The sequence below is a fragment of the Ostrinia furnacalis genome, unplaced genomic scaffold (genome assembly GCF_004193835.3).
Source record: "Ostrinia furnacalis isolate ACB-3 unplaced genomic scaffold, ASM419383v2 OfSCF7365, whole genome shotgun sequence".
Classification (NCBI taxonomy): domain Eukaryota; kingdom Metazoa; phylum Arthropoda; class Insecta; order Lepidoptera; family Crambidae; genus Ostrinia; species Ostrinia furnacalis.
This window is the reverse complement of record NW_021137604.1, coordinates 402,079-422,846: the sequence shown is the minus strand read 5'-3', so window position 1 is coordinate 422,846 and position 20,768 is coordinate 402,079. Positions and strand designations below refer to the sequence as shown.

The 20,768-nt window shown below is 39.0% G+C and overlaps 2 protein-coding genes across 4 annotated transcripts; one reads left to right on the top strand and one right to left on the bottom strand.

The window, feature by feature from the left end:
• Window positions 1-9,171: 9,171 nt before the first annotated feature.
• Window positions 9,172-11,079, top strand: CHOp24 (transmembrane p24 trafficking protein CHOp24). The gene is made up of 4 exons (XM_028320233.1): window positions 9,172-9,422; window positions 9,545-9,726; window positions 10,028-10,171; window positions 10,520-11,079. The coding sequence occupies exons 1-4, from the start codon at window positions 9,281-9,283 to the stop codon at window positions 10,667-10,669; spliced, it is 618 nt and encodes a 205-aa protein (XP_028176034.1). The 5' UTR covers window positions 9,172-9,280; the 3' UTR covers window positions 10,670-11,079.
• Window positions 11,080-11,856: 777 nt separating this feature from the next.
• On the bottom strand, window positions 11,857-20,633 carry cin (Molybdenum cofactor synthesis protein cinnamon). Of its 3 annotated transcripts, XM_028320218.1 has the most exons (10): window positions 20,446-20,631; window positions 19,463-20,230; window positions 18,315-18,469; window positions 16,775-16,916; window positions 16,627-16,706; window positions 16,260-16,366; window positions 15,627-15,786; window positions 13,327-13,438; window positions 12,596-12,801; window positions 11,857-12,279 (listed from the first exon to the last, which is right to left on the bottom strand). In XM_028320218.1, exons 2-10 carry the CDS (start codon window positions 20,208-20,210, stop codon window positions 12,139-12,141), a joined length of 1,851 nt encoding a protein of 616 aa, XP_028176019.1. In that variant the 5' UTR covers window positions 20,211-20,230; window positions 20,446-20,631; the 3' UTR covers window positions 11,857-12,138. The 3 variants fall into 3 exon arrangements, with proteins under 3 accessions (XP_028176019.1, XP_028176021.1, XP_028176020.1); XM_028320220.1 differs by lacking the exons at window positions 11,857-12,279; window positions 12,596-12,801 and adding an exon at window positions 14,754-15,117 and having other exon boundaries at window positions 13,365-13,438; window positions 15,732-15,786; window positions 20,446-20,633; XM_028320219.1 differs by lacking the exons at window positions 11,857-12,279; window positions 12,596-12,801 and adding an exon at window positions 14,754-15,012 and having other exon boundaries at window positions 13,365-13,438; window positions 20,446-20,632.
• Between the last annotated feature and the right edge of the window lie 135 nt (window positions 20,634-20,768).

The following is a 20,768-nucleotide window of genomic DNA, read 5'->3' as shown; positions in this document are numbered from 1 at the left end:
TGTTCCTCTGAAATAAGGGTACCTCCTACTTACTATAATTAAAGACTGACCAACAAAATTAAATGATTTTTAGATACGGAACCCTAAATTAAGGCACCACAAATATTCGTAATAATAAAATGCAAATCTATGACACAGTAGATAAATCAAACAGTACGGAAGCTTCATACAAACGCTCGAAATCAGACTCACGCACACAGACGCACGCTTTACACGAGCTCTAAGCGAACCTCGCAGTCCATCCGTCGCGAGTGTCGCGCGCGTTGTGTTTTTAATAATAATTTTATTGCATGCACTGTCCGCTGTATTTTTAAAAACATGCCACGAGTAAATTGCGTAGTATACGGCTACTTGAACTCGGCATCTTCAAAACCAGAACTTTCATTTTTTAAACTTCGTAATAATTCTGAATTGTAAAAATGATTAAATATTACTTTTGAAATAAAGTGCTTACATCTGATTTTGTAATATGTAGTTCTTTTTAAATTACGTAATTACGCTTTTTAACAATTTATGTGTTCTATTTGATAAAGTAATTTGCTCCGCACGCTTTTGTACTAAGTGATGAACTGTATTTAAAATGAGGCAATAAGTAGGTATGTGAAAGTAAGTATCCGGTATTTTATTGATGAGAATAGATTTTCTACCGGCATCTAATAGTACTTAATCAATTTATTCGATTATGTATTCGATCATTNTAGAATGAAAGGGTGCTTAATGTATTAAAAAAAATAGAAAATAATTATGATGGGTTAATGTTTTTGGGCGGTTTTTTAGGCGGTTTCTGACAATGTCCAAATTTGATGGTCACACAATAATAGTTCATAAACGGTATAAGTTAGAACAATACCTTTGAAATCAGATGATAAAATATCTATTTAGTTACATACAAAATAAATTTTATCGTAATAGAAGCAAAAATAATACGAAAAAATCACATGAAACGATAAAAAACGGGATCATTTTTCGCGTTCTCATCGTGTCACACCTTCGGTTGCAATTAGGGTTTATGCTCGAGCTTTCTCGAACTCGAGAAAACTCGAGAAATTTGGCTTCTCTCGAGACGAGAAAAAAATTACCGGAGCTCGAGAATTCTCGAGTCTCGAATTTGAAGCTTTAATATTCTTGAAAGCCTATTTTTTTAGATAAAAGTAACTAAGTTATTAATTATTTAATAGGTTAAAGTTGCTTTTAGACTGGTTAGTCTTTCCTTTTTAACTGATTTGATTTGCATTTCAAGTAATGATCTTAATCGAAACTAATATGTTCACCTATGCTATATTATTAAGTTCGTTTAACTGACTGATTTAAAAAAATGATTTTTTTTTTACTGTTTGTTAGGTTAGGTACTTACTCGTACATACGTTTATTCAAGTCGTTATCTTTTAATAATTTAAAAGTTAATTAAATAGTTTTTTTTTTCGTTTTTATGTAGGTTTATTTATCGTAATTTTGCTATTTGGATTTGTGTTCTTTGGAATACAAGTAATTCAATTGTAGCTCCAGATTTTTATTGTTAGTTATCCTTAAAGTAAGTACACGCGACTTTATGACTTTTGTTTCTATTAGTTAATTACTAAGTTATGATTTATTAGTTAATATTAATTTATGAAGATTTTATTTTTGTTTCTTTCCTTACCCGAATAAGTGGTAATAAATTCTAATATTGATTGTTGTGCAACAAAAGTACTTATATTTGATTAAAAAAACCTGTATTTTTATTAAATTTCAACCGATTTCAACAGTTTTAATTAAAAAACTCGAGACCCGAGAAAACTCGAGATTTTGGCCTCGAGAATTCCCGAAACTCGAGAAAAAAAATAGGTCGAGAAATCAGAAACCCTAGTTGCAATGAAACATTTGGCTACTGCATTCACAATTTTCATTCAATTTGTGTGTAGCATATACTAAAATCATCGTAATTAAATATACTTTCCACACAGTAGTCAAAAAAATATCTTCTTATAATTATTTTGAATTGAGAAAGCGAAATACGTTGGTCACACGATTTTAGGTACCTAAAATTTTGAGTAATAATACAAGATTGCCGTTAAACCGAACACCAGCAACCAATCACAGCGTTCTATTCGGTTAACGTCAGTAACGCTTCGACCATTGGGGAGGTGAGATAGGTCGATCGTCGCTCTGCGAAAGAAATACGTAGCTTTTTGTGATTATCCATAGACATACCGTCGTTTGCTTGAACAATATTTTCTACCTCTAAAATTTAAACAATTTAATTGAAACTTTGCCGTTGAAAACCTAACATGTTAGACTTATTTGTGNATTTTCATATCGACCTTAGACTGAACAGTTTAGGAACTCCTAGGTTTGACTTAGTCAAAGGCCGAAATTGAAATTTATTTCGGGGTTGGCCCGAAAGCCTTGGTCAAACCTAGGATAGACCAGTCATTCCGCGAAGAGACTGCATATCGACCTTTGACTATGACAGATACATCAAAACCTCGGACAATGCCCGAAACTGGTTCCAATGGTGAAACAGTTTTGCATATATCACGGGCTTTTTACCCAATAAAATTAATACACCGGCATTCATTAATTTAAGCTCGATATCCGGCTTCATAATAAAATAAGGATTATTAATGACTTCTAATTCTTGATTTTATCCTTGAAGGTACTCGTGTTCACGCAGGTGGCCCCATCCAAGAAAACACCCGTAGATGAGAGTGACCCGTAGTACGAGTAAGTACTTAGCTAATATTTTTCGTTACCGTTAATTTAAAAATTACGCAACGTAAGGAGAATCTAAACTCTCTAAGATACCTAGTACCTATTTAATGTTATAGAGACGAATGCATCATAAGATATTAAGATTACTTGTAGGTATGTACCTAATGCATGCATGTCTTAGGTAGGCCATTTCAACTTTTGCAGCTGTTAAAACAATAAAGGGTGTAAAATAAGAGCACTAGGTATTTAAACTTGGGTTTTAAGAAGGCTTTAAGACTTGTATTTTGTGGTTTTACTCACTGATTTTGTTAATTTAACCTAGGTAGGTAGGTAGTAGTACGAGTTGATCCCCTGGGGTAAGATGATCTTTCGCGATTGTGCTGAAACCACTAACGTCATTTAGTTTCTTTCACTGGTAAAACATAGCTCTAGACACATCCCCGCCTCAGTCAAATCGTAATGGTGGCGTGAGCGATACATCGAATTTGTCGAGAAAAAAGAAAAATTGTGTACTTCTGATCTAAAATAGGCATGACTTTGAGCTTATGTTACTTTTATTCAAACAATGTAAATGTAATTACTGTTGTCGTTAGGCTTTCTATTATGTTTAATTTTAATATTTTGGCCATAAAAACGTAGCCGCGTACTTGTAGATTATTTTAGCAAATATTTAAACAAAAACTGGGACTTGGGTCAAGATGATCCCTTTGTATATGTACGAGATGATCCCTGGGAATTAAAACAAAAAAGTCAATGGAGTAGGTAAAGGGAAGTGAAATAAAAGAAAGAGAACTTCATATAACTCACCTGAGTCTGAAGGAGATGATACTGAGTGGCTGTACTGAACAGAAAAGTTTTCAACCGATACCAAGGGTGAAGGATGGATAAAATGTTATGCATGTGGAAAATGGGTCCATAAAGCATGTGCTGGGGTAGAGGGTGATGAAGCAGGTGAATTTATTTGTGATATATTCAACACAGCTCCAGCCAAAAAGCGTTTCAATTATTTAAATGCTTTTTAGCAGGTACTAAGAAAGAATCAGTTATTTTCGTTATTTAATTCGTAAATGCTTTTCTTTTCTAACTTTTTAACGATTTGTTCGCATAATTAGGTACTCCGAAAGGAATATAACCAGAAAAGAATAGATCATAGAACAGAATCATAGGGATCATCTTACCCCTACCTGGGGGATCATCTTACCCACAGGGGTGTACAAGATGATCACTTTGTAAGGTTTTGCAAAAAATGAAATATTTTAATGAAACCTCAATTAATTTCTGGTTTTGAGTATAAGGAAAGTTGGATAGATAAATATACTAGTAGTAATCGTCTTTATTTTTGGTTTACCTTGAAAAATATGTATTTTACAGCGATTCCCGCTTAAGGGGATCATCTCGTACTACTTTCCCTAAGTACTTATACTTACCTAGTTATGTAAAGATATAAAGTTTTATACATAGAACTTGACAAACATGAGTTTCTAAAGTATGATAGAATAACGCGTTGTGTACCTAATTGTTTCCTTATTATTATAAAGCACTTAACGTTATACTTACTGACGGTACTAGATTTATTGATAACGTAACTGTTACGTAAGAATATACATAAGTTTTAAAAAGATGATTCATCTGTAGGTACACCACAGTAATTAGAAAGTGGAAGTAAAAGTTTATAAGAGTAGGTACCTATTTAACTTAGATTTATTTTAAAAGAGTTCAAGAAGCATAAATTGTATTGTAATAAATAATTATATTTTATTAAGACGTAAAATCAATCATAAGTAATCGACTTTATTATAAACATGCTTTGTATCGGAAAAATACAAGCTTTTTGCTATGCCTACTTATACAATTCCTTTAAGCTAAGTAATTAAATATAAATAAAATAGAAGCCGGTAAAGTGAATTGGAGGTAGGTAGTTCTAGTTATTAAATAATAGACGTTTTCGAATAATATATGGATACGTTTTTTAAAGATGTTAATTACATCCCATACTCATCAACCATCGACGTTAGTGAGATGCACTAGGTTCCTCAACCTAGGAACCTTGCTCTATCTTTAGGTTCCCCTTTAATGTCAAAACCGTTGAACTGTGTCCATAGGAAAATTGTGTCGATAGGTACTATCTCTCGATATTAGGTACCTTTTCAGAAAAAATATTACGTCTATTTCGTTACGTTACGTTATCCTAATATTTACGTTATCATCATTTGTTTGGTGACGATTTTGACCCTTTCCATGACGTAGGATTTTACGTATTGAATGTGAATCAATCTTATTTTAATTTTAATTATAAGTGTAAAGTTCATAAGTTCACGTCAATAAAATTAAAATTAGCTTTATGACGTGTTCCAAATATAAAATTAGAGTAATCTACATATTTTTTGCAATTATTATGGACGCTTTATTTTTGTTTGTAGTGTTGTTCACGTTATGAGTAACCGGTTACTTACTGTCCAAACTCCGAAAAGTAGCTTCAGTGCCGAATATAACTTCCGCACCGGCCGACAAGCTGTCCTCGAATATCTGGGGGCACGGCAGTGNCCTTACAAGAAACACCCTGTATATACTGTGTCTATGATGCGACGGGTTCGCAAACTGGTCGGCCCCGTCGCGACGGGTCTAGGTTTGGGTGCCAGGTGGCAGGTGTGATGAAGAATGAGGTAGGTACCAGACACTAGTATGTACCTACCTACCTTTCAAGACGATCATAGATACATCAAAACCTCGGACAATGCCCGAAACTGGTTCCAATGGTGAAACAGTTTTGCATATATCACGGGCTTTTTACTCAATAAAATTAATACACCGGCATTCATTAATTTAAGCTCGATATCCGGCTTCATAATAAAATAAGGATTATTAATGACTTCTAATTCTTGATTTTATCCTTGAAGGTCCTCGTATCCACGCAGGTGGCCCCATCCAAAAGAACACCCGTAGTAAGTACCTAATAGGTATTTTTCGTTGCCGTTAATTTAAAAACTACGCAACGTAAGGAGAATCAAAACTCTCTAAGATACCTAGTACCTATTTAATGTTATAGAGACGAATGCATCATAAGATATTACGATTACCTACTTGTAGGTATGTACCTAATGCATGCATGTCTTAGGTAGGATATTTCAACTTTTGCAGCTGTTAAAATAATAAAGGGTGTAAAATAAGAGCACTAGGTATTTAAACTTGGGTTTTAAGAAGGCTTTAAGACTTATATTTTGTGGTTTTACTCACCGATTTTGTTAATTTAACCTAAGTACTTATACTACCTAGTTATGTTTGTAAAGATATAGTTTTATAAATATAACTTGACAAACATGAGTTTCTAAAGTATGATAGAATAACGCGTTGTACAACTTGTACCTACCTAATTGTTGTTTCCTTATTATTATAAAGCACTTAACGTTATACTTACTTACGGTACTAGATTTATTGATAACGTAACTTTTACGTAAGAATACATATACCTACATAAGTTTTAAAAAGATGATTCATCTGTTAGTCCAGTAGAATTAGATTTTAAATCGGAAATAATTCCTACAAAAGATTTTATTGCTTTAATGGCTTCATTGGTTGCCCATTAAGACTCTCCTAGGTTTTCGACTTCGACGGAGTTGTGCTTAAGTAAGTGGTGGGGGCCCCCGAAAGGGGCGCTTTTTAGGTTTTCCGGTTATACCGCGTAAAGGACTTACCCTATCGAAAAGTGGTCTTCCTGACGGTCGAAGGACATTTAATCCTGCATTAAATAAGACCAAATTCATATGTTTTGGACAAACCGTTCTCGTGCAAATGTTCGGCAAAGTAGAAAATATGTGTATAATTAATGCCCCTCTCCACGTCCAATAGCTCGTCACCCGTAGGCTCCCAAGCCTTGCAAAGAGTCGCCTTAACCAGCGTATCCCTGTCAAGGCTCACGAGTTGGATTCGCTTATCCTTGTTCGTCCCAGTCATTCCTTAACTGCGGTTGCTGCACCTCTTCCTGGCACTCTCCTGAACGACTCTCGTGTTACCTAATGTGGCTGCCCCTCTTCCTTGTACCCTCCTGTACGATTGCATTGCTTAGCCATATGCCTGGTCTAAGGTTCGACGCCACAAAATACAAGGAAGGAGGATACAAGGAAGAGGGGCAGCCACAGCAGGTAACACAGAGTCGTTCAGGTGAGTGCCAGGAAGAGGTGCAGCAACCGCAGTTTAGGAACGGCTGGGACGAACAAGGATAGGCGCATCCAGCTCGTAAGCCTTGATAGGGTTACACTGGTTGAGGCGCTCCTTTTCAAGACTTGGAAGCCTGCGGGTAACGAGCCATTGGACGTGAAGAGGGTCATTAATTATACACATATTTTCTACTTTGCCGCAAATTTGCACGAGAACGGTTTGTCCAAAACATATGAATTTGGTATTATTTAATGCAGGATTAAATGCCCTTCGACCGTCAGGAAGACCACTTTTCGATAGGGTAAGTCCTTTAGGCGGTATAACCGGAAAACCTAAAAAGTGCCCCTTTCGGGGGCCCCCACCACTTAAGCACAACTCTGTCAAAGTCGAAAACCTAGGAGAGTCTTAATGGACAACCAATGAAGCCATTAAAGCAATAAAATCTTTTGTAGGAATTATTTCCGATTTAATTCATTTTTGTGTTTAATTCTACTGGCCAGGTACACCACAGTAATTAGAAAGTGGAAGTAAAAGTTTATAAGAGTAGGTGCATAAATTGTATTGTAATATATAATTATATTTTATGAAGACGTAAGATCAATCATAAGTAATCGACTTTATTATAAACATGCTTTGTATCGGAAAAATACAAGCTTTTTGCTATACCTACATATACAATTCCTTTAAGCTAATTAAATATAAATAAAATAGACGCCGGTAAAGTGAATTGGAGGTAGGTAAGTAGTTCTAGTTATTAAATAATATACGTTTTCGATTAATATAGGATACGTTTTTTAAAAATGTTAATTACATCCCATACACATCACCCATCGATTTTAGTGAGATGCACTAGGTTCCTCAAACTAGGAACCTTTGCTCTATCTAAAAGGTTCCCCTTTAATGATACTTAGTACGATAGTATAGTACAGAATATGAAGATCTAGGGAAAAGCCGCCCCATCTTTTTGTTCATTGTTTGTTTTCATGGATTGGAATCAATGCCAAACTGTTGCAATACCACATTATTGTTCTTTGTATTAAAATACTACCTATTTCGGAAATCGGCAATATTCGTATATATGTTTAATAAAATAGGTACACCTACAATACTTACTTACCTAGGTACCTACCTACTCACTCAGAAAAAATATTACGTCTATTTCGTTATCCTAATATTTACGTTATCATTTGTTTGGTTGACGATTTTGACCCTTTCCATGACGTAGGATTTTACGTATTGAATGAATCAATCTTATTTTAATTTTAATTAAAAGTGTAAAGTTCATAAGTTCACGTCAATAAAATTAAAATTAGCTTTACGACGTGTTCCAAATATAAAATTAGAGTAATCTACATATTTTTTGCAAATATTATGGACGCTTTATTTTTGTTTGTAGTGTTGTTCACGTCATGAGTAAGTAACCGGTTACTTACTGTCCAAACTCCGAAAAGTAGCTTCAGTGCCGAATATAACTTCCGCATCGGCCGACAAGCTGTCCTCGAATATAATTCTTGACAGTTGGTATAATAATAGAGTTAATAAAATTAGAACAATTGCGTTCATGAAAATTTTCGGAAGTAAGTACCTAAGGAAATCGGTTCTTTAACCGTTTTTCCAATTTTATTTTGAAAATAATTACTAAACATAACTAATATATTAGTAAATGCAACGAATTACTGCGATAGTTAAATGCAATGAATTACTGAATAAGTCCAGGCACAGGCAGATTTGGCGCAGTGGTTTAAAAACGGCTAGAGGTCGTGAGTTTGAATCCCGCAGAGGTACTATCTACCACAGGTACTACATTTATTATGCTACTGCCATCTAGCGGTGAGTAGTAGAACTTTATCACGAAGAATTTTGCTATGACGTATATCCATTAGGTCATAGCGCTGAATCTATTCTCATTTTGCCCTAATGGAAGATAGACTTGAAGTTTTGATCTATTTAAACTAAATCATTTGTTCTATGAAAAGGTACTCTTGGAGCAACAGAAAATTACCCATTTAATTAATAATTAACAAAAAAAACTATAGTTATCGTACATTTAACAAAAAAAAACTATTTTTAGTTAACGTTGCATTTGATTAACTTTACCAAAAAAAATGTTACTGTCTAAATGTGACAACTCATCTGTCAACAAAGTCAAGAGTGTCAATATAGTTCCAAAATACTGGACTGTCCTGTCGATGACATCGACAGTGGGGCGCCACCGTCAATACCGGATCGCTGGTTCAGATTTTTGCCATGTTGGAAACCATATAGTTGAACGATGGTAGCGCCCCCCTGTCATTGAGTTTGGCGGGACAGTTCAGCGTGGGTCATCTATACGTGGCCCAGCGGTATTGCAGCGATATCTTCGAAAAAAATATTTATTTCAATTTTATTAGTGTTATTATACATTTAGAAATTTATCTAATAAAATACCAACACAATGAAGTGTACTTGGAAATCTTTATGGATTACCGCAACATTATTGGTGGCTTTATTTAGCACAGCAAAAAGTTACACTATCACTGTAGACGCTCACGCCGAAGAATGTTTTTTTGAAAATGTTGAAGCTGATACAAAAATGGGTAAGTACTGTGCAAATAATAAGGGCATGGCTCTATATTATGAGCAGCTATTAATTTTTAAGTTATAATCTCAACATAACCTCACTGGTGTTTGGTGTTTTTATTGTTGATCTTCTTTTTAGGTTTGAAATTCGAAATAGCAGAAGGTGGTTTCTTAGACATAGACGTCACTATCACTGGCCCTGATGGTGCAGTAATCACGCGAGGAGAAAGAGAGTCTTCCGGAATATACACATTCTCTGCCCCCACATCAGGAAAATACACTTACTGTTTTAGTAATAAAATGTCTACTATGACTCCTAAGGTTTGTAATTTGTATACTCCTAAGTATTTTTTTATATTCCAGTTATTCCTGTGCTAACCTTTTAGAAATAATCTTAGTCACCTTATGAGTTGACAAATTATTGTTTATTATTGAATAACCCAACCAATTTGGCAAAACCAGTGTGCTTTAAATTCGCACCATTGAAGCCATTAGACAGAATAATAATAATGTAAGATAGTGTTGTTGCTACAGGATGAAACAAGTCAAAATCCAAAGAATCCATATTAATCCAAAGAAAGAGCCCAACGAGTTTGATATTAATCTTGCATTGTTATTTCAGGTGGTGATGTTCAACTTGAATGTTGGTGAAGCCCCTAGCAAGGCCGGCAAGGATGATGAGGTGGACCACAACAAATTGGAGGACATGATCAAAGAGCTGGCCGCCACGCTCAAAACAGTCAAGAATGAACAGGAATACATGCAGGTAAATAGGATAAATTATTAAAATCCACTACAATGAAGAGAAAGGATAAGTAAATCAGGACTAAATGTTGTCAACTTACAGTTAATAATTAGAATTACATTGCTTGATGTTTATAATTCTTTTTCTTATCTTGAAATCTAAATTTTATCTTTGTACTAGCTGACCCGGCGAACTTCGTACCGCCTTAGCGTAGAGATTTTCTTAATATTTTTTTCCGTAAGAACCATCCTTGGACTTCCACAAACATTTAAAAAAAAGAATTATCGAAATCGGTTCAGCCGTTCACACGTGATGCCGTGACAACGCGAAACGGGTTTCATTTTTATATATATAGATTCTTTCCACCAGGTCAGAGATCGCATTCACCGAGCAATTAATGAGAGCACCAACTCTCGTGTCGTCATGTGGTCGATATTTGAGGCCTCAGTTCTCCTAATCATGACCCTCGGACAGGTCTATTACCTCAAGAGATTCTTTGAAGTGCAGCGAGTGGTCTAAACGTGTCCTGCCCGGTTGTTCTGCAATGTACTATATTAACTTTGTTGTTATACAACTGTTCAGTATAGTAAAATGAGCCGTTTGTATTTCTTGATGAATCTTTCGGTTTATTGACTTATATTTTCTACACAATTATTTATTTGTATTTTTGTAATGAAGTATATATTTTGCTCATAGCTATCAAGAAATACAACCTGCTATAAGAGAAAATGTGTAGGTACACCTCGCTCCCATATTGCATCACTGTTCATGTCTCCATGAATGTACGGTTTTCAATAATATTCATAAAACATCTGTATAAATATACCATTGAACATTTGATTATGAAGTATTCTGTTTATTTTGTCGCCATATTTATTTGTTCCAAAGCCACGCACACAATAATGATATAGATTCTATGTAAATAACCACACAAGTTATACAATTAAGGCTAGACTAGAGCTTGAGAAAGGGGCGAGGCGCACGGACTTCCTGATCTGATGTGTGCGTGAGGCGTGCTCGTTGCGTGTGGTTTTGTTTCGATAAATAAATTAACTATGTTTATAATTCATGTTTTATTTACTATATTTCTTCTGACCTAACCGATAACAGAAGAGAACAGAATGAAACTTTATACAATGGCAGGTTGATAAAGTATGTGAATGTGATGAGAAATGCTTACTAGGTCAACTATTAAAAATACATATTTATTTAACAAACAAATCACTTTATTGAGATATGGGTAACAGGAACCAGCACCGAAAAATATATTTTATGTAATTAGGAAGAGTAATTAGAATCACTTTGTTCACGTGGTTTTCAACCTTATAATTAATACAGATCAGAGAATAACTTATTCTTCAAAATTTTGTGAGATTTCAAATAAGATTCAACTTTAATAAAATTTATAAGATTCATCATAACATTCATAACGCATATCACATTGTTTGTACAACAGAAACAAACAAGTAACAATAATAATATCATAATTCTAATATTTAATTTTTTGCTATAACATTCCACAACCAGTCCCAGTTTAGAGAAAGGTTGTGTAGTATAGGAGCTGGAGAAATTCACTTTGTGACTAGCCATTATCATCAATCATCATATTTATTTAGTTGAATTGGAAGTCATATGGAGTTCAGAGAATTTTCATTAGGAAGTATCAGGAAACTATTTTTGCTTCTCGAATATCATTCATTACATAAAACTTTGGTATCACTTATTTCTAACGCTTCACGAAAAGTTAAAGTAATAGATGCTAACTAATTTCAAAGCCGCCATTGAGTGGAAACTATTAGATCTTTGAGGGCCTCCGCTAAAACTCGCGCGTTTATCTCCCCCTCGGAATGGCTTGGTGAAGGATGATGGCGACCCCTAAAAAAGAAGCCTAGATACGCCAATGTGGGTGATCAAAGAGGAATATACCTATTTTTCGCCCGGGCTAGTTTTAGCGGAGGTCCAGAGCGTTATTTCGTAGACCGTTAGAGCTAAGAAGACAGTACATCCAGGCGGCCGGTGATAAGAGCCGAGAGGGTGGCGCCGGCGGGCAGCGCGCGGGTCGCGTCGGAAGCGCCCGGCAACTGGACTAGTACGCTCGCGCCGCACGCGCTTAGAAGCCGGCTGCTGCACTGTGGGCGGAATATAGCAGTGAGGACTTGGTGACTGAACACTTGAGATTAATGAGCGCACGGGTATAAGCTTGCTGCAGTGTAGAGACACTGTGTAGGAAATGCGCGAAACATGACCAAGACATATTAGGACGTTCGTATCTACCTAATGGTTCTAAAGAAACCGTTTCGATACCTTTTCACAGGTTCATAGAGACCTCGAACTCTATGATTAAGAATGTCAATCTAATATTGTGTTGGATGCCATGCCATAGTCGTAGTCTAGTTAATTAAAGAAACTTAGTTATCTCCACGTGTTCAATATCATTTATCTTACCTGGCTGCCCAGCAGCGAGGCCATAGGCAAGTCGTCGCTCTCCGGGAACTTAAGCGTAGCGCGCGCGTATTCAGGACGCGGGTCGAGCGTGACCGCGTGTGCGAGGCGCACGCGCATACGCGGCGAGGGCGCGGGCCGGCCGCAGCACACGCGTAACGCGCGAATCACGAATAGCAGGCAGCATACGTAGGCTGATACGGGGTTACCTGGGAGAAAAACATTTTCATTTTAATCCCCAGTCATGTTTTCATGCCTGTATAGGGACAGAAATTATGCACAACTTAGGCCCAGAGTCAATAGTCAAATTTGACAGATGTCAAATGACAAGTGGTTAAATAACAAAAAAATATGTTTTTCGAGCAATGGTTATAGATGACCCACGCTGAACTGTCCCACCAAACTCAATGACAGAGGGGCACTACCATCGTTCAACTATATGGTTTCCAACATGGCAAAAATCGGAACCAGCGATCCGGTATTGACGGTGGCGCCCCACTGTCAATGTCATGGATAGGACAGTTCAGTATTTTGGAACTATAACTGGAGTTTTAGTACATTTTTTAACTATTAGTTTACATTTTGTTAACTTTTAACCATTAGTAGTAAAATTTAACAATTAGTTATTTTATTAACTGTGAATCAAAAAACTGGGCCTTTGTCTTCTTTACTAAACTACTTTATACTATTTTTGATTGGTGATTTAACAAGGAATATTTTGATGTGTAACTCACCTGGCAATGCGAATATGTATTTGGTTTTTCCTTCGAATTCACACGTAGCAAACGTTGTGGGCTTGCCAGGCTTCATCCGCACTCTACCGAAATGAATGGTCGCATTGAAGTCCTGAAAACAATATGAATCAAAGTAACAGAACTGTAAACTAACTTTTTGCGTTGCTCATTGACATGCAAAAATTGTAGGGGCGCTTTTTGAAAGCTCATAATGTCTAACTCGAGGGCTATCGTTTTATAAGATTATAAACTTTCGCGTTCCATTTCAACGTTTTATCGTTTTTATACTCAACAGTTAACACCACTGTCGAATATGAACCTACTCTACAATGACGCCATCCTGCTTGGTGAGTGCAAATGCGATAATAAAATTCTCTTACCACTTCAGCGCTTACCATTGGCGCCACTGTCTTCACCACTATTACTATAAGTCAGCAAAGTAAACCCGGCCTTATGTCCAATACCTTAAGCAGCACGGGCTTGAGCAGGACCCGCTCGCCCATGGACACGATGCCGCAGTCTATGCTCTCGGTTTTTTTACCTAACAGTTGGCACCCCTGGCGATTGACAGGACCTTACTTTACAGTGGCGCCATCTTGATGAGTGCAAATGCGATAGTCCTCCTACCACTTTCGCGCTCACCAGCTGGCGCCACCGTCTTCGCTACTAGCAAGTGACAGGACCTTACTCTACAGTGGCGCCAACTGGTGAGCGCTAAAACGATAGCCCTCATTAGCGTCACTGTCTTCGCCACAAGTAAGTCAGTGACCTTACTCTACTGTAGTACCAACTGGTGAGCGCTAGATAGCCCTCTTTGACTAGTGCTGTCAATTATTATAATTATTACTATATTAAGTTATCACAGTAAACCCGGCCTTATGTCCAGTACCTTAAGCAGCACGGGCTTGAGCAGGTCCCGCTCGCCCATGGACACGATGCCGCAGTCTATGCTCTCGGTTTTATGCTTAACAGATGGCACCACTGGCGAATATGAGCCTGCTCTACAGTGGCGCCATCCTGGAGTGCAAATTCGATAGTTCTCCCACCACTTCAGCACTCGCCAATGAGGGCTATCGTTTTTATACTTAACAGTTGGCACCCCTGGCGATTGACAGGACCTTACTCTACAGTGGCGCCATCTTGATGAGTGCAAATGCGATAGTCCTCCTACCACTTTAGCGCTCACCAGCCGGCGCCACTGTCTTCGCTACTAGCAAGTGACAGGACCTTACTCTACAATGGCGCCAACTGGTGAGCGCTAAAACGATGGCCCTCATTAGTGTCACTGTCTTCGCCACAAGTAAGTCAGTGACCTTACTCTACTGTAGTACCAACTGGTGAGCGCTAGATAGCCCTCATTGACTAGTGCTGTCAATTATTATTACTATATTAAGTTAGCAAAGTAAACCCGGCCTTATGTCCTGTACCTTAAGCAGCACGGGCTTGAGCAGGTCCCGCTCGCCCATGGACACGCCGCCGGAGCACACGAGCACGTCGGCGGCGCGCAGGGCTGCGGCTAACGCGCCCGCTAGCTGTTCCGGCGAGTCCGGACGACGCCGCAGTCCAAAGTAAAACCAACCTTATGTCCAGTACCTTAAGCAGCACGGGCTTGAGCAGGTCCCAGCTGCTCGGGCGAGTCGCGGACGATGCCGCAGTCCAAAGTAAACCCGGCCTTATGTCCAGTACCTTAAGCAGCACGGGCTTGAGCAGGTCGCGCTCGCCCATGGACACGCCGCCGGAGCACACGAGCACGTCGGCGGCGCGCAGGGCTGCGGCTAACGCTCCCGCTAACTGTTCCGGCGAGTCGCGGACGATGCCGCAGTCCAAAGTAAACCCGGCCTTATGTCCAGTACAGCGTTGCCAGACGTTCCGATTTTGGCGGGACGTCCCGATTTTTTGATCAAATTTAAATGTCCCGCGCGGGACAGGCTCGGTCCCGCTTTTCGGAGAGAGACACTCACTTCACCAGACTATTGTTTGAAACGCCATATTATTCTAAAGAATAAAACTTTTTTAATTTTTTCTTTTTTTATTCTAAAGACGAATTTAACGATACAGTAAATCTGATTTTAAATATTATTTTTTTGTTAAAATACATTTTCTATGGCTACTTTTGCTATCTATTGTCACGTAAACGTAATTTTAAGTCAAATAAAAAGAGAAATATTTGAAAACCTTTGATTACGAGTATATACGTTTTTTTACTATGTCCCGCTTTTGACGGAAGAATCCCGCTATTTTCAAAAAGTACCAAAGTCCCGACTTGGCGAAAAAAAAAACTGGCAACGCTGGTCCAGTACCTTAAGCAGCACGGGCTTGAGCAGGTCCCGCTCGCCCATGGACACGCCGCCGGAGCACACGAGCACGTCGGCGGCGCGCAGGGCTGCGGCTAACGCGCCCGCTAACTGTTCCGGCGAGTCGCGGACGATGCCGCAGTCTATGCTCTCGTAGCCGTGCTCTCTGTAAACATCGACAACTTTAAGCTACACCCTTATTTGATGATGACTGAGTTTCTTCCGTTCTTCTTAGCACCAGCCCATATCGCCCGTATTCACAAACATTACTATGAGGTCTCACGGTGCGCGTGGACGCACAGGGTGACACACGAACTAATCACAGAGCTCTATTCAACGCTGTGCATTTCATTTGCTGCGTCACTTAAGCAAGCATCGTTTGTGAATACGAGCGTATATGTTGCCCCGTAGTAGTAGTAGGGTAAGTTATATTTGGGACATGTATAAGCGAACTGGAAAGGCCTATGTACAAAATTTAAAAAAATACTTTGCGGCCGCCCATGTCACGGCCAAGCGCGGAGCAGTGTGATAGAATAATAATGGCCTTAAAGTGAGTAAATGGATTATGTATTTCTATTATGTTACTATGTACTCTAATGGTAACAGTTCCCGTAAAAAATGTGTCAGCTCGTAGTGTACCTCAGCAAAGTTTTGAGCATGGTTCTGTTGGAGTCCCTGATATGCGCCGGTCTCAATTTCGTCTCCGACGGCTCCTGCAGTTCGTTACCCGTCGACATTAGCGCCACCTATAACAATTTGTATCAACTAATATCAACCAAGGTCATAAAAACATGTCAGTACCTAAACAATCAATAACCTTCGTCGAGGTTTTGCCACCTTGGCCTACTAGCTGATAAACCCTTATCTACTTTTTCTTTTTATTTTAACGAGCTATGGAAAAATACCTAGAGGTAAAAAGATATTACAGAAGTTTTGTATGTTGTTCTTGTTAGCAATAAATATGGTTCTTGGTATGATGTAATAGATGCGATTTTTATTACGATACCTTTGGATATCCTCGTACAGTGACATTCTGGTAGCCTGCTCCAGCCAGTACACCGATTTGAGCTGCATCCAATACGTCACCTACAAAAAAACATGGTTATTCAACTTTCCTCAACACTATTACAAAGAAAACTAATAAAAATAATCACCTTTAGAAACCAAAACAGTTCCCATGGGCACATCGGAACCGATGGGGCGGACGTCTTGCTGTGCTGACGGCGCTACCATTATTTCCACCTCCAACTCGGTACTGCCATCTTCAGTAGCTGATACTAGCTTTGTATCTTCCACCTGGAGAAAAGTAGAAAAAACAATCGGTAACGGCAGATTACACGATTTGTGTGATCCTTCGAGCCGGACCTGAAATGTCACCCTGCCATTGAGAAACAGTCGTTAGATTTTATGACTAGCTGCAGGTGAAATAGCGTGATATTGCAGCATTGATAAAATTAGTAAAGTATAAAATAAATAAAGAGTAATGATGCATTGCAGATCGACAATCAACTCGGCGGAAGACACTCTTTCAAGATCCCCCATCGATCAGAGCTAATATGCCATCGTATGGAGCGAATATTCTACCCCTCCTCGTCCAAGAGGTACCGCTACTGCAACCTGCGGCACCCTTCGTGCATACGGTGGAAGAGCTGACAGTTAAGACCAGTCAGCCTCTCATTATGAAGACGCGTGCGCAACGCGATGAACGTCCACACGCTTGGCTAATACGAAGTCCTGCTAGTCTAGCGCCATGCCCTGCTGGGACGCTATCCCGCTTATTCTCCGGGAGATGACCGATCTCTAGGACCGCAAGCAGTGCCTCCAGGTCCCACTCGTTGAGCTCAGGGTCAGACACGACCCGTATCAATGCCTGGTCGACATTATGCAGACGCTTCTCAAAGGATCAGACCTTGTCCTCGCAGCACGCCACTCGTCCCGTCGGCTTCCGCATCTCGCGCCGCATAGCATCGAGCTCAGCGCATATAGTCCTCATACTCTCCCGCATCTCAATGCGGAACTGCCGCATCTCGTTGCGAAGCTTCCGCAGCCCGATGATAGGGATCTGGAAGGCCGACAGATCCAGCGTCAGGAGTACTGGACAGCGCCAAGTGTCTAAGCTGCTCCAGAATCGAAGCGTCCAGGCTGAAGGAGCTCGCGGCAGAGGCGCCCCTTGTTGGTGTGTCGCTTGAGCTAACGTGCTCCAGGCGACGCATCACCTGTCCCTAAGCTTGCGAAACAATGTGCTACGGAACCGCTGTTCAATGAGACCGGCATTATTCAAGTCATAGTGTTTTTGACACGTACACATCAAAGACCTCCGCTTATTCTATATCTTCCTAAAGCATCCACCGCAAGTTTTAATTTTAGGTGACATTTTAGTAATTTATTTTAATTCAGAGAAAGAATGAAAAAAAAAGAAATCCAAGTATCGAACCTGATGGGCATGGGCAGGGCACATAGTACGCCGAACTGACGGCCGATGGGGCAGCAAGGTTTTGTAATGGGGCCGCGTACCGGAAAACGCAGCGTGAGACGTCCACCTACAAGGTGGACCGACGACATCATAAAGGTAGCAGGGAAGCGCTGGACGCAGGCCGCTACCAAACGATTAACGTGGAAAGCATTGGGGGAGGCCTATGTTCAGCAGTGGACGTCCTATGGCTGAAATGATGATGATGATGATGATGATCGGACCTGAACCACGCAGTCGGCGCCCGAGGGCAGCGCGGCGCCGGTGTTGATCCGCGCGCACTCGCCGGCCAGCAGCGGCGTCGTCGGCGCCTCGCCCGCCGTCAGCGCCGCGCGCACGCGCCGCACGCCCGCCCCGTCTGAGCTGATACATGCGTAGCCTGCAGTGAAAAAACTATTTAACACTAGCTTTCCGCCCGCGGCTTCGCCCGCGTAGATTTTTATTTATTTATTTATTTATTATTCATTAATGAGCAAATTACATATTTTATCCAAATAGCGTCCTAAATCCTCTTTAGGTTTGTCTAGACACTATTGTTCTCTTACAAATAAAAACAAACGTTTTAGTAGTAGTTGTAGTTTTTGTTTGTCACAGAAAAACTTTCTCGCGCGCGTCCCTGATTCAAAAACCGGGATAAAATCTATCCTATGTCCTTTTCCGGGAGTCAAACTATTTCTATGCCAAATTTCATCAAAATCGGTTCAGCGTTATACGCGTGAAAGTAAGACAGACCGAGTTACTTACACATTTATAATATTGTAGAATAGATTTGTGTAGGTAGTAGTGGCAGTTCAGTATCATTAGCGACATGAAAAAAAAGTGTATGTCTTAAGAGAGAATAACTATTCCTCTAATCCTCATAAAAAAATTCAATATTAGCCTACCAAATGAACTATTCATTTGGTAATGCCCTGTATGAACTAGCTATAATCTACCTACAGTAATAAGCGTAGGTAGTTTGTGATGATAGGTTTGGTAGGTGAATATAAGAAAACGATTAACAACATCCTATCAGTATTTAAGCATTACCTATTTGTATACTTAATTAAGAGAATATTAATTTTTTAGTATAGTACAGCTACAAATGAAGTAAATGCACAATTATTTTTACTATCAGTATGAGAATTTTTTTATCTTGCTAACAGTGTATTCATAAAAAACAAATAAAAGGAAAATAAGCCTAACTAACTACCTACTAGATTCACAGTCATACAATACAAATGAGTGTGCTATTGTCACATGTGTAAACTAAAATTGCTTAGCTAGCGGAACAAATTACTGTTTGCTGTTGATAAATAGGTATTACCACAGCTACATTACTTAAAAGTTACGAAATGTTTGTTGTTGTAAACAAAATGCCATATTTACATACCATCTTTTACTGAAGCTTCAAAAGGCGGCATAGGTTCCATAGCACGTAATGGTTGTGCTACCACTCTTCCCAGTCCCTCCTCTAGAGAAACCATTTCAAAGTGTTCAGGCCACTGCTCCATTATGCTGTTTACTAGTTCCCATGCTTCGGACATTTCCAACATGGGGAACGGTGACTCCCGGGGTCTTAATGCCACTTTACTAATATCCACATTACTGTGATGGGGACAGGTGTTGCCAAATTGCATGGAATCGTGAATAGTCCTCACTTCACTCAGATCATTTTGGAGCAGCGATATAGCATGAGATAATACAGGATGTACCACTTCGAAACATTCTGTTACAGCTTTCTTACTGCCCGGAAAATTTATTATGAGGGTCTTGTCTCTTATCCCTGCTACGGACCGAGATAGCATTGCCATTGGTGTTTTTTTAAGACTTTCGATTGTAATGGCTGCAGTAATCGCTGGGACATCTTTTTGAATGACAGCCTTCGTAGCTTCTGGGGTGACATCTCTGTGGGCAAGGCCGGTGCCTCCGGTGGTCAGTACTAGCTCAACATTTGAATCACAGTAGTACTTTAGCTCCCGTTCAATAAGCTCCTTCTCATCAGGGATGATGAGTGTGTGTATGTTCGCTTCAGGAAATGATTTTCTTGCAAGATTTGCGAGGGTGGGCCCCGAGGTATCTTTTGAGTGATCTTTAAAGCAAGTATCACTGACAGTTATCACTGCCACCGCTTTAACCATTTTTGAATATTCTACAAACCCTGAAAGTATTTAAACAAATAATTAAAACATAATCTTTAAATTATAAAAATAGGTTAAAACAAGATTGGTTTTCTTGGTTCTACACAATGCCACGAGGCCAGTACTTTAAATAAATAAGTAGGGTAAGCAATAGATAGTTTTTTAATTCAATTGTTTTAATTTAGAACACAAAAGTAAAAGTTTTAGCAACTAAAATAGTTCTGGCACCACTTACCGACGTCGCAATGCCGCTAAGGCCGGAAAAATGTGACAAACACGATAAACAATTTACTTCTTGAATCGTTAATTACGCGAGAACTTAATTACATCACACTGATAACATTCGTTAGGAGAATAAAATATTTTTTAGATAATGAAAATAAACACCCGCAGTTCGGGGTCGTATGTAAATATTTATTATCTGTGAACTGTCAAAATTGCCTGACAGATCTCAGAAAGGCAACCTAACAAAATTAAATGGTATAGCAATGCGGCCACATGTGCCAAAGAATCTCAAGGTTTTGAATACCGCGTGCAGTTTGAAAGTTATTTCCTCTA